This window comes from Harpia harpyja, chromosome 1, assembly GCF_026419915.1.
Source record: "Harpia harpyja isolate bHarHar1 chromosome 1, bHarHar1 primary haplotype, whole genome shotgun sequence".
Classification (NCBI taxonomy): Eukaryota; Metazoa; Chordata; class Aves; order Accipitriformes; family Accipitridae; genus Harpia; species Harpia harpyja.
Window position 1 is genome coordinate 32,469,074 of NC_068940.1, and position 14,026 is coordinate 32,483,099.

A 14,026-nucleotide genomic window follows, 5' to 3' on the forward strand; every position below is an offset into this window, starting at 1 on the left:
CTGCTAAGGTCATTCCCATTTAATGGAGTTTGTTCCTGTTTAGGTATTTTTAGAATTCAGAACACAATGCTTCACCTTCTCCTGCAATCTGTATGAAGCAGACTCCAAGGATAACAGCACCATCAAGAACACTTTGAAAGCTGCCAAGTGCTATGCCAAGGTTGTTGATGTTGCTGACAACCAGTGAGAAGTTGCTTTTAAATGGTTGAATGTTGGCATGTTTTGCTAATACATGTCTTGGAATGGAGGCTTAAAATAGCTCATGGACTACCTGCTTATGTTGAATGAAGGGAAAGATGAATCAGAGCTGACTGTGCTGGAAACACTGGGGTTTGAATCTCTGGTCTACAGGAAAATTTCATTACAGTCCCTGAGTGAATCCCTTAAGTTATCTGTGCCTGAAATCCATAAAACAAGAGCACCCTTGCAGCGACGAAGGTATGGAGTGTGCTGGGTTGTTACCAGTGCACTAACACTATTGAAACTTGATAACGATGGCTATTACATCTCGATTATGTTCACGAAATGTTGGGGTGCTGGTGAGTCCACAAGCGACCGCATACAGCACGCAGGTACAGGATGGCAGAAGTGGCCGAGTGTTTGCTCTCCGGCTGAGCCCGGCGGGGGCTATTCCACAACAAATGTGATTTCAGAGGAGTGAGTATCATGTTGTGCAACCCACACTCCAGTTATTCAGCGTACCTACTACATTAACGCCAGCTTGGCTGTGCAGCAGCTTTCCCTTCATTCATTTCTGGAAAAAACAGGAGTTTTACAAACCTCCCTTGTAGCTCTGGCCCCGGGGCTCTTCCCTTGCATATTTGTCTTCAGCAGGGAGACGAACCACAGACCTGTGTGACCCAGTATTGAAGCCTGCTCAGCCCTGAGACATTTATAAAGAAAAAGTAGTATGTGATGTTTTCATTTGAGATTACATAGTTAAGGAGTAGTGACGAGAAATAGATCAGTCAGACCCCCTGATTAATTATACTGTGTTATAGTAGTGCCTGAGGCTGAAAGCTGCATTGCAGAAATGTTGGACATACCTACTGAGCAGCTTCCAAAGACAGGAGAAAAGAGAAGCAGAAGAAAGGAACAAAGAAATCCCAGGCTAACTGGTTCAGCCCTTAATGTGACTGAAGCTAATGCAATGGCAAAATATGGTGTGCCTGTCCTTTCATCTTCATGCTGCATTTCATCAAGATGAGGGAGGATGAAATTGTCCATCTGAGATACCACTATTACTCACAAGAGAGGAGTTCTTTATTCTCTCTGCACCTTTGCAGGTCTTGAAGCAGATCTTCAAGGCTGTGTGTTCATAATCATTCCTTTATGTAACTTCAGTTTACAACAAAGCTGAGACATCTCAGCAGTGCACAGCGGAGCAGCAGCAGTGTGAAAGCAGACAGGGTGGACTGTTACTGCTTTACAAGATGGTTTTACTTTGTTGCATTAAATGGGTGAAGGATTTTGCTTCCCATTTCTTCAGGATTTCATAGAGAAGCAGCCAAGTGTAAGTAAATGTCATGTCACTGGTGGTACAAACCAGCCAAGCCAGCCAGTACTTCCAAGAAGGAGGAAGAGCTCCCCACTGGAGAGACCAAAAATTTATAGTGCATGTATGCATGCGTAAGTGTGTGGCTGTTGTACTCACACTTGCGATGATATTCTGGCCATCTCGGAGATGTTTACGTTTCATTTAAGTTTTTTTGACTCTTCCCACTTACTTTGCTTTCAGTAAGTCTGTCTTCAAGGATGAAACAATTGTGGTTTCTTTCTCTTTAGTAGCTACGGCCCCTGGTGGGCTCAGCTGACCTGTCCTGAACTTTCTATCACCATCTTTTTCCCCATGGCATTTGGCTGAGCGAGCCCAGGGCTGGGCTGGCAGCCGATGGAGGCTGGGCTGCCTGCCGTGTGCTCGCCCTGCGTGGATTTTTTTCACGGGAACCAACCCCAGCACTTTGGTTCAGCCACCCCACAGCACTCAAGGCCACGTCTGTGCTCGTGTACTTCTCGAGGGGTTTTGCACTTGAGTGCCCAAAGTCACTTTACGCTCAGCTTCCTACTGCACAGCCCACAGGAGACCTGTAATAATAACCAGGATGTGCTGCCTTATTGCTTAAATACCCTCATGGATATACTCCAACCTGATCTACTTCAACCAAATTCAATAAGGCAGAGGAGGATTTAAAGACATTTTAAATAAATTAACTTCTGGATGGATGTTTATTAAGTTTTATGAAGCCATTTACTAAAATGTAACATTTGTTTCAAAAGGCGCCTGAAATTTTCCTCTTGTGAACTATCAAAATTACTTTTATAATTGAAATGAGAAATACAGGCCAAATTGAAACATTCCTCATTGCTCAAGACACAGTCCTTGTGCCTTTCTAAAAGAAAAAAGAAATTAATGGACTCCCCACAGCCTTTTGTTTTCCTTCGCATTGGTGGGGTGTGATGTGATGCCCGATTGCGTGATGTTGGGTGGGAGGGTTGTATGGGAGGAGTGAGGAGCTCTGGTTCCCGGGAGTTTTACTTTTTCAAGGAGTCAGCCCTGAGCTAGAGAAGTCACGAGCTGAAGGCAATGTTTTTCACTCCAGCTTGAACGTGGTCTGGATTTCTGCATAAGCAATGGAGGCTCCACTGGGAGCATCCTGCCCTACAGAAAAATCTCCTGCAGCCAGAAAACAAAGACATTGCCATGTGTTGTGGATTTTCACTGCTGAAGACATGAACTGCAGCTCCTTAGGCAGCACGCTGAAAATACACCTTTTAACAGAGCAAGGCTGAATACCAAATAAAAGGATCCATAAAATAAATTATTTGGTTCTTTAATAATTGATGGTGTAGGGACAATAGAGGCTCCTGCTCTTCTCATCTGGAAGCAGCACCAAAATGCTTTTGGAGACACAGTGCATTTCAGCTAGGTTTTAGAAGATGAATTTTCCAGGCACGAATGATCCCAAATATTTAAATTTTATTTTGTTGCTGCTTTCCAAGCAACCTTTCTGTCTGCCAGAAATCAAAACAATAGGGTCGAGTGGATAAAAACTATGAAGATCTTGTGGATTTTCCTGGTGCTCAGCTGAGATATTTCACAACAGAACTTTAACCAGGAGCTGCAAGGAGAATGGAAGTGACCGATTTTTGCTCATTAAGTGTAAAGACACTTTAATATAGTGGGCGACACCCAAGTATTCTGTTCCCACAAAATTACCTCTGTGTTAGAAAAATGGATGCCAGGGAGGAAGCGGGTCATGCAAGAGAGGGGAAGGTAGGAAGGGAAACCTCACTGTTAAGGCACAGTAAACATGTTTTGTTTTTCAGCAACAAGTTCTCCAGGGTGAGGGCTGTCTCCTTCACTGTGTACCTACAGCTCCCAGTGCAATAAAGCCCTGATCTGCTCAGTTTTCTGGGCAAAGCTGCTGCAGAAATAATGGCCAAGATACAAGGTTTTTAACATTCGCCCTGCGACAGGGGAAAGCAAGCAGGCAAGACAAGCAAGGCAGGAGTTCAGAAAACAGCCAGACTCCTGTAGCGTCACCTGGATCTCAAACAGCAGCTGCCCTTTGTGCAGCACAGGTCTTTCTTGAAGCCCAGAAGATCTCCACTCCCATACTTCAGGCTTGTGCGTGCCACAGCCAAAGGGAGCTGGATGCTCTCGGTTGCTGCTCCTAACAGCACAGCGGGACTGTAAACCAGCACGGAGCCCTTTTGGTTTTTCCAGGTCTCAGGAGGGATTTCTCAGGGCAAAGTTCACCGATGGGAACCTTCTTCAAATCTAGCTAGTCTTTTCCCCGGTTTGTTTGCCGACTTGCAGATGCTAGCAGCAGCTGGCATTTGGATGCTGCGTTTGTGCCGAAGAGCCAGAGCTTGCAGGTGTGGGAGAGGAACGCTCGGGACCCTTCTGCAGAGGAGGTGCAAAGGCCAGTTCAAGGTCAATGGGATTTCAGTGGTTTAGACCACAGCCAGCTAACCTGTGCTGGTAAGCAGGCTGTATGATAAAGGCACAGCTGCCATTTCAAGCATGACCCGCCCAAGCCTTAAATTTGGATATTTATTTCTTAGGATCAATAAATGACAAAATAAAATAAAATAAAATACCAGACAGTACAAAGGCTATATCAGGAAGTAACCATTTCATTACAGTTTGATCAAGAAATACAGTATCAATAATAGCATGTTACATTGAAAGAGTGTTTCCCATTGCGACACAAAAGGATTTCACACCAGCTTCCTTCCCTTTGTCACAGAAAATATTACAAGGGAGACACTGACACACTTTTAACATTCATTTTTTTCCCATTGCGCAACGGGCCACAGAAAATAAAGCACATTAACATTTTGTATTTCAGAAAAAAAAAAAAAAGGTGCACTTTAAAAAATATTTGCTACAAATACAGTATGTGCAGGACTATCAGGTGGCACGGCTGGGGAAGGACTCTTGATCACAAAGCCAGGACACAGCATCATGAAATTTTAGATTAGCAATTTCTGTTTTCGTCCTAAATGAGTCCAGACTGAGAACAGAAGAACTTGTTGAGCTGTAACGTTAAGAACCAGACAGAGCTCTAGCAGATACAGCTTTGTTTGAACAGCTACCAAACAACACAACCAAGAAGATACCAGACTAACACTCAAGGCGTTGCACAGGAAAGCTCCAGCGCTCTCATGCCGTGTGGACGTCTGTCCTTCCCCGAGAGCAGGTAGCGATAGCAGCCGCACAGGCGATGGGTTCAAACCTGCCACACGAGCTGTCTGCAGCAACACCTTGGTTTTTATTTTGCTAAATGTTTGATGCTATAAATGCAAAGGTCCCGCTACTGTCACATTTTCAGCACGTGTCCTGCTAACCCTCCTCACTGACTTTTCCATTTAGTTTTCTCCTTTACGGGCGCAGTCGCTGAAGTGAGGTCTCGTGCACTTTACAAAGAAGACAAGCTCAGCAGAGCGTTGAAACGCTGATGTGTACTGGGCCTTTGGTGAGAAAGTCCTGTCTGGGGGAAATTTCCAAATAGCGTAATGACTTGGTAAATCTGATTTCACACACTGCCAAATGGATGGCCCTGACAAGAACGCTGTGAAGAGAAAGGAAACCTCAAAATAATATTTGAAGAGGTCACTTGATAGACTCTCTTCAGATGGGAATTTCTCAGAATCCATCTGGCAGCACTTCACATCTGTGGGTTCTACAGATTTTTTTTTAGTCAAAACAAACAGTTCAAAACACTTATAGGAAATTTGCATAGATTAACAGCATGCCGCACCAACGCTCACCTCTCTGCCCCAGCAGAGAGTTCAGACAAGACAGGAATACAAAGGATGGGAATATGCATTTTTTTCTAATGGCAAAAGCCACTTATACTCGATTAGGTTTAAAGCTAAACCTTCCTGGGTTAGTAGTTCAACCGTTGTTAACAGGCATGGAAAGAACCATTTTTCTGGTATACACTGGGCAGTATCATGCTTTCCTTTATAAAACTGTGGGGTCTTACAGTGAGTTATCCTCACTTTGAGCTCAAGGGAACTAAATCTCCAGGCTGAATATAGCAAAACTAGGTGAGGAGAGGAGAGAGGATGAAATCAGCTGTAACTTACACTTCTCAGCTCAAGGTAGTCAGATTTGGCCAGTGGAAGAGGTAGCTTTGAGCTGCAATCTCAGATTAAGGCCATAGACTCAGGTCTGCTCCCATGTTAAGCTGCAGGAACAGAGCTGTAGAAGCCACCAAACTGCCTGGATAAATCCCCCCAAACAGTCAGCTCTTCAGGACTCAAGTGGCCCAACAAACATTGCGGACAGAGTTTACGATAAGATCGTTTTTACTCCAGCTTGTTCCTGTTTTCATGTCAAACCAAAAATAAACCTACCAGTTTCTCTGAGCTGTGATCAAATATTCTGTAACCTGCCAGTGTAGCTCAGTAATGAAAATCTAAGCCAAGCATTTTACATGAAACAACAATTTTTGTACAGTGTTTTCTAAGATAATCAAGCACATTTCAGCAGGTTGGTGTTGAACAAGTATATTAATAATGTTTAACACTTCAAAAGCAACTGAGACACGCAGGATGTTAATTTCTAGTGAAAGTTAAAGCAACACACAGTTACAGCTTCTGTGGGAGGTTTCAGAAACCACCTCCCAGCTGTTGACTCTATTTAGAGGTGAAGTTAAAAAATTTGCGTCCTCTCCAGAAACATTTAAAGTGTCTTGCCTGGAAGGCCAATGTTAAGTGTGTGACATTAAGACTCCTCTTCCTCTGCTTATCATACCTGGACTTTTCCACAAGGCAGTATGTACAGGTCTTCTAGAGGTTCTTCTTCCGATCTGCCCAAGCCATTTCTAACACACACACACACAGATAACATTTGCTGGTTTCTCCCAGATCTCCTTCCAAAGAGATCAATCTCCTTTTTTCTTTTGTTTTGTTTTCTGTGCCACTACCTGTTTTTCTTGCCAAAGAGGAGTCAACTGTGCATGAGCAACGAAAGTGCTTTGTCAAATATAATCTCTGTCCTCTGTTTGGTACAACCTGCCCAAGAAATTAAAAGAAGGCATGACAGAACAGAGCTTGCAGTTTGGCTGAATCAGAAGAAACTAAAGCCCCACTGATTTCTATTTTGAGCCCTTTCTTTTGGAGTGGTTCTGTACTAGGCATTAAAATAATCTCCCATCCCTGGTAGGTGTGGTTGGAGGTCATGGCTGGTGGTAGCCAGGTCTACCATGGTAGCTAGCTCTGTACAACTGCCAGGTTATAAATGCCTCAGAAGTAGATAGCCATCACTCACAACTCGCAGCAAATGCCCCACAGGTGTTTTCTTTATGCCCTGAGCCCAACAGGGACTCACCCACGAGATACCACATTTGTAGCAGGAGAAGATCCACCCAGTAGATCAGTAACTGGTCTCCATCATTGTGTGACAGTTCAGTGTGGCCAGATCCACATCTCCAGCACTGAGACTTCTGTTAGGTACCGAGGGTGCTTGTTAGTTGAAGAGTGACAGGGTATGGGCAAAGCCCAGAAAGCTGAACTGATCCAAGTGACTCTTCTAGTTTGTCATCATGAAGAAGCGAGCACTGCCCTCCTAATGAAGTGTGGTATGAAAGGGGACACAAGGTCACCACCAGCAAAATCACAGCAGAGGTTGCACAGGACGATTGGTTGGTTCCAGGTTCATGCAGGTCCCCATCTGGTGATGTGACAGCAGGGAAAGCCCTTTAGCTTGTCCCAGAGACCTGTGATTTCTGGTGCTAAAGGATCTGGAGCAATTTGCTGCATCACATAGTGGGCTGTTAAAGGTGGAACCATATGGGAGAAAAGCTCACGCTACCTATCCTGGCCAGCTGAGAAATTTCAAAGAGAATTTTCAGGTCTTGTTTCTGTTCCTCTGGCTTGTTAAAAGAAAGTCGGTTTAGAGCTAAGACTCCTCGGTTTAGACCTTCTTGTGTTCTTCATTTGCACCATTTGAAGATTTGTCTGTGCAGATCAGTGTGCCAACAGGTCTGGTAGCAGAAAGAAATAAGAAAAGGTAGAACAAGAGGCCCTGCTGCCTACAACTGATACAACCTATGAGACATCAGCCTTCTGAAAATGGTGAGGAAACAAGTAAAATTGGAATAAGAATGGGAAAAATCTGAAGGTCCCACAGAATTGGGGCAGGTTGCTCTTATCTCAGCAGCCTTGAAGCCCTCATGAGCCTGGAGTTTTCTCACCTCTTAATGCAGGCCAGCTAACTGTTCTCCCCAAAGAAAAACAGGATTTGGCTGTATGGCAACAGTAAGATTTTCCATTTCTGTTTGTTTTCAGCACTCCAGCTGGGCACAGTTTTGGCATTCTTGACTTTGCCAGAGCATTTATTTATTGGTGTTGCAGTACCAATACCGGCAAGAGAGGGGGTTCACTGTGCCAGGCACTATATGTGCCCTAAAGTGAAAGATGACCCCCATTCCCCCAGGCCACAGCCACCCCAATCTAGGTAAGGCATCATCTGTTGTTATTTAATTTCAAGGAGCCAGAGCGGCTCTCTCGAGCACCTAGGTCATATTAATAATAATTTAGATATATTTCAAAAATAACCACCTGGCTTCCTGAGTTTTCACTCCTCGTTCATTGAACATCCCATAGATGAGCATGTCTGCTCTCTGAAAACATCCCTTTCTGTTCAAAACTACTTTCTCCTCATCAGACTCTCTGCTCGGTGCCACCAAGAGACGTGAACTCAAACCCTTGGATGTGAACATGGCATCTCTGCATTGAGAAAAGGATGAAACGCAGTATGATTTTGCCTAAGTTTAACATATTTTGGCTTCCCAGTCAACACTGCACCTGGATTTATGCCAGACTGAAGTTACAAAACGTGTAGACATTACTCACAAGAGGCAAGGCCAATGCTTTAAAATAACCTCAAAGTTACTGGCAGAATGAAGCCTATTTTGCCAACAAAAATGACTTTGCTAAACACATTTGTGTTACATGAATTTGGAGACCATGCATGAAAGTCACAGAGGCCTCTCCCAAGTTTTGACTCCACGATGAAATGCATTTCCCTTCCTCCTTTGGCTTCAGTATGTAGTTTCCCTTGTGACCTGGCTGGAAAATGTGTGGTTGCTGGAGATGCTGTTGGATTTCCTGGTGAAGGCCAGTCGTTTCTTCTTCTTCCTCCATGGCAGGCACAGGAGTGTGAGTGTAGAGAGGAAGATCTGTCGGAAGTTTGCAGACACCAGGTTGTAGAGGATGGGGTTGATTGCTGAACTCACGTAGAAGAGGACGTTTGTCAGCATGTAGAAGTAGTGGTAGAAGTTGAAAAGGAAACTGGAAGAACAGACAAAAGACAAAAAATCTAAATAGAATGTGGGGAACTGAAATAATTCAAAGTCACAAGGGTGAGAAAAACATAAGCTGTTTTTTCAGCTAACCTTTCTTGACTGGGGACGTGAGCTTACCGGTGGGAGTCAGTGCATAAGCCACCAGAAAAATATCTATGTTTTCAACTGGGACTGGCCAAACGTAGGTCAAATGCCTCTACAAAAGTCTTGCCCCAGTCACCAGCAGTTAGAAACTTATGTATGCCCTGGGTGCCTATGTGATACTTACCTCGTGCGTTCATTTTGTCTTCGAAAATAGACATGTGTGAAACTGAGACGCCAGATGGAAATTCGCTTCTGTGTCATGCATATACATTAGCTTGACTTTTCTGGCTGCAGTTCTGGTCTACAGAGCCTGCAGAAGAGCCAAGATCCAGTAACAGATGCAGCTCTCTCCTCCCCCCAGCAGTGAGAGCTGCATCAGCTCATTCAATGGGTCTCTGGGTTGGGAGTTGTCTGTAATCTGGGATAACAGTCTCTGTTCTGGGGCCAAGTTGACGACAGCATGCTTTTGAAACATATCCTGACCATCAATATATAATGTTTTCAACTAGAATTGGTTGAAAATGCTTAGTTATTTTTTTTCTTTTGGAAATATCTTTCCTTGGGACAAGTGAAACCAACAGCTCTGAGCTGGTAAAGCGTTTATAAACAACGTGGTTCTCATTTTCAGGAAGATGTTCCCCAGGATCATTTATCTCAGTGGAAGTTGCAGACCTTTTTGTTAGTCTGAGCACCGTCTAACAAAAGATAAGTAGACCTGTGCTGGAGTACATCATCAATCCCTCCACATCCCTTCAGCACTGCCAAGTACTGCATGGCCCATCCGGCTCTTGCAAGCAGAGTTTCTCTATATAGTTGTGAAGAATTAATATAGCAAAAATTTGTCTTCTTCAGGGGCAGGCATGTGCATTTATAAATGAACACATCAAGCTGCTGCAAGGTCTTGATTAGCTACCATGCTGATAGTTCACCGTTCATAATATACCTGTAAATTCAGTGTTTTCCTAAAATGGCTCATGGCTTTTAAAAGAAGAAAAAAAATATGTGAATGCAACCACAATGCATAAATTCACACTAACTGCAGACAGACTTCTCTACCCCTCTTGCTCAAAGCAAATGCAGTCATTACATAATTGATTGCTGCTTTAAGTGCTTTTCATATAGGAAAGCAAACAAGAAACAACAGTTTGTCCCAGTGTGTGCCTAGAGCTCTGTTTTCATGATTGAAGATAGGTTTTGGGTTTTGCTATGGATGGATGTACAATTCCATTCAGTAGACTGCTATATCGTAAATTACTATTTTTTGTGCTTGGAGTTTATGAAATTTTAATGTCTCATAGTTGCTCTGCTTTTTGGTATTGTAGATTTTTTTTTTTTTCTTTTCCTGTTCATTGCAGGAAACAGACCCAGTCCCAGAGAGAAGAGGGACATAACATCATGGGAGGAAAGACACATTTTTCACTGAGCATGTCTCATGGTGTCTCAGGCTACCTGGGTGTATATCCCCAGACAGCATTAATGTTTAATTGCGTATTTAAAATTAATAATCTGTTCTGTGGCTGCTTTGCTGAGGAACCTGGCCTGACGTGGCAGAAAGGCTGCAGGGAGCTGTTTGTGTGCTCTTGCACATCTGTGAACAGCGCACGTGCATTCAGCGTAGGCATGCAATTATCCTAAATTCTCTGAGAATCTGGACATTTTCTAATCAGTGGCAACTGCTAATATTTAATTTTGATCCACTCCTTGCAAAACCCAGTAAATAACCTGCCCCAGACTCCGTAAGCAGCGCGGTTGTTTCCCCACCTGTGTAATCTCTCCCATCACTAAGGAAATGTGATGTCGTGGAGCTAATTTGTGCGTCAACGGGAGCTGCTCCGTCTTAAGGCCGGTGATCGATATCTCCGCCACGGAGACAGCAATCCACTTCAGATGAATAACCCCCCCCCCCCGTCCAAATGTCATTTCATCAAGGACTGTCAACTGAACATCCATCGCCGTTGTTAAGGGGGGCGATTCTGTGGTCGCAGCCACAGAAGAAGGAAGGGCATGCTGATGCATTTCGGTTCAAGCTAATGCTTCCTTCACCCACGTCTGGGGGACGTAGGTGATAAAACTAGGACTCTTAATTTGGCTGGCAAACACGGTAAGAAAGCCAAAAGAAAAAACCAAAACAACAATTAGGAGGTTGAGGCTTTAAGCCCTCGCATGGAGAACGCCTTTGCTCCCACATCCCCACTTCCATCCCCAAGTCTGCTGGTGCCCTGGCAGCCCCAGCTCCAGGCTGACCCCCCCACCCCGTCCTGGCACGGGGGGGATCTTGTCCCCCGTGTTGTGACTCACTCTGTCCAGTGACTGGAGGGGACATAGCAAAACATGAGACGCCGTATGTGATAAGGGAGCCAACAGACCACGAAGGCAATCACCACAGCACCTGCAAGATACGGAAAGAGCTCATTACTTTTCGTGAGCAATTCTTCATCGGGGGTGAAAGAGACCGGTCTGTATGGTGTTTATCACCGTAAATGGTTTTCCTAAAGCCCCACTTTGTTCTTCTCTTGCTGTTGTGCAAAGAATTAATAACCCTGAGGGACAACCAGCCTGCAAATGTCTGTAAAAACAAGCATAACAGAAATAATAGAAAATAGCAATAAGCACGGGGGCAGTGACATTATGAACAAAAGAAGGTATGATACAGATAAAGGACTGCTGATGCCTAGTTCAGACACTGGCTTAAACAAAACTCTATTTGCATCTGTCCTTTTGTTTCATGCCCTTGTGGCACTGGGTATTTTGTCCAAAGTACTCGCAGAGACAGTTAGTGTATGTTTTTCATCCAGGTAGACAGGGAGCCAGGGACACTATAATATCATTAGTTTGTTACACGGAGCCACTGGCCACAGTCCCGGCGATGCTGGGGATCATTAAATAGCCTCAGGAACTGCTTTCTGGTGGCAGGGCTTGTCCTTTTGCTCTATATTTGTGCAATACCTGAGACAGTGATTACAAGACGTTTGGGTCTGGACATTGCCATAATAAAAATGACTAATTAAAGGATAAGCAGAGAAAGACGGTATGTTTTTTTTCCTTTCCAGGTTCCTGCCGAGGGACATCAAACAATGGAAAATAAAATGCAACAACTCTGAAGGATAAAAGCGTGGTTGGTAGAGTGCGTTTGTCAATCTAGATTAAAAAGTAGATATATCAGGCAATCAAGGGAAAGATTTATTTCCTTTTGTAATATGCATTTCAACCTCTGTATGAAATGACAGGATTCTGGCAGAATCCTAGCAGGAAATAAAGAAATCTCAGTTAAAACATAACACAATAAAAGACAAGAAGAAAATCAAGGCTAAATAAAATAATTATGTTAATTTTTCATCCCAAATTTTCTCTACAGAGAATAAGGGCCGCATCACTCTTGTCCTTTATGTGACCTGTAAAGGGCTAGGAAGCAGCAAAGCTCTCTTACAGAGCTACGCACCACCAGTGCAATGCGGATTTGGCACACGGAGGCAGGCACTGCTTTTCCTTCTGCCTTGGGATTGCAAATATTTATGTGGAAATGTCCCAAACCCAGACGCTGTCATCCCACAGGGCCTATGCCACAGGTCATAGAGGAGATATGCAGAAGATGTGTTTCCCTTGAAAAACACGATCCAGGAGGAGCAAGTGTGGCTGCGGTTGCATCTCCCCATCACCGTTACTCAGCCAAAAGGCACAGGGGAGACTTCAGTAACACAACGGCAGGGAAAGTGTCTGTGCCCTGTTTTTGTGGGTGTCGTCACTAGCAGAATCACTGCCTAATTTGTACAGAAATTAAGTAATTCCTGGTGTCCATCTCCGTACTCACAGCCATACTTCAACTCCATGTGCTATCTCTTTTATTAAACACATAACTAACAATGGAGACGGTTATATTCTTTTAGCATCAGCCTGCATGGTGTATGAGAGCATCTTCCAGGAATGCTGCAAAAGCCATTTATTCAATAAAGTTTTAGGCAACTGAAGGGACATGTTTTGGAAAGAAAGCTAGAGGCTCTGTTTTTGTTCTCTTGTCCAAGTGACTTCATGATTTCAATCTGAATGTTTTTGGCTGCTATATGGTCATTGTGATTGCAGATGTAATTCATCACTAGACAGCCTGCAGCTCTTCGGACGCCATCAAGTGAATGAATTTGACCTGTTTCTGATCCTGCCTTGAGGACCTTTGCTGGGACTTTGATGGGGACAACCCCTAAATGACACGTGGCACAGGAGAAGTGGGAAGGTCCAGCAGGAAGCTCGGAGGGAGCGCTGGATGCCTGCCTTGCTCTTTCACGTTTCTGAGCACCTGCTTTTGACCGTCTCCAGAAATTAATTTCTCTGTTGGATGGACTTTTGGTTTGCCCTGCATGGGGCAGTCCACCCATGACTCCTCAGGAGATGCCTCCCAGGAGAAGCGACACTCTCCAGCCTCTCCCCCTCCATCCATCAGCACCGGGCCAACAGGAATGAGCCAACATCACAGCTCCAGTCCATCTGCTTTCCCAGTGCCTGTACAGGATTAGCTGCATTTTTCAGGCTGTGAAAGCAGCTTCCCAAATGGCTCCCGACACAAGTTCATTCGAGCAGATCATAATTTTTGCAGAAACCTCCGTGCACTGGCACTTCCCAGCTGCTCACCCCTGCATGCATCTCTTTAAGAACGGCAGGATCTGGATTCTTTCTACAGCCAATTTTAAGAGTCTCGCACATCTGCCTGTTAAATTTACCAACACGTTAAATGAAAGTGGTTTTCTCCTGGTAAAGGATCTCTGCTTCTGTTGCTCAGACAATGCTGTGCCAAATAATATGGAAGCAGGGATCTATAGCAGCAAAAACACATATTCAGAGAAATATCTGCTTGAGCTGAGCAAAGGAATAGTCAATTAAGTAATCTGTGGTAATTCTGTAATATCACATGCTATCACTCTGCAATTAAAACTCTATTAAACACATAGCTAAATGCATTGGAGACACTTATAGTCTGATTTGGAAATCCCAGCTGGGTAGCATGCTGTGCGGTTCTGTGCTGCCAGCCTCTGCCACACAGATTAGGAGACCCTGACCTGTATTTGTCACCCTTAATCCGTATGTTTCAATTTTATCATACAAGGGATCAAGCAGATTTAGGGTGGCAATCC

The 14,026-nt window shown here is 44.2% G+C and overlaps 1 protein-coding gene across 1 annotated transcript in view; it reads right to left on the bottom strand.

Moving 5' to 3' along the window:
• Nucleotides 1–4,043: 4,043 nt before the first annotated feature.
• NTSR1 (neurotensin receptor 1) overlaps nucleotides 4,044–14,026 on the bottom strand; it is a 64,339-nt gene continuing 54,356 nt past the window's right edge. Inside the window, exons 3-4 of the mRNA XM_052785896.1 lie at nucleotides 11,205–11,295; nucleotides 4,044–8,808 (exon numbers count right to left, since the gene is read on the bottom strand). Coding sequence (XP_052641856.1) covers nucleotides 8,559–8,808; nucleotides 11,205–11,295 — 341 coding nt within the window. The 3' untranslated portion in view covers nucleotides 4,044–8,558. The remainder of the gene's footprint in view (nucleotides 8,809–11,204; nucleotides 11,296–14,026) is intronic.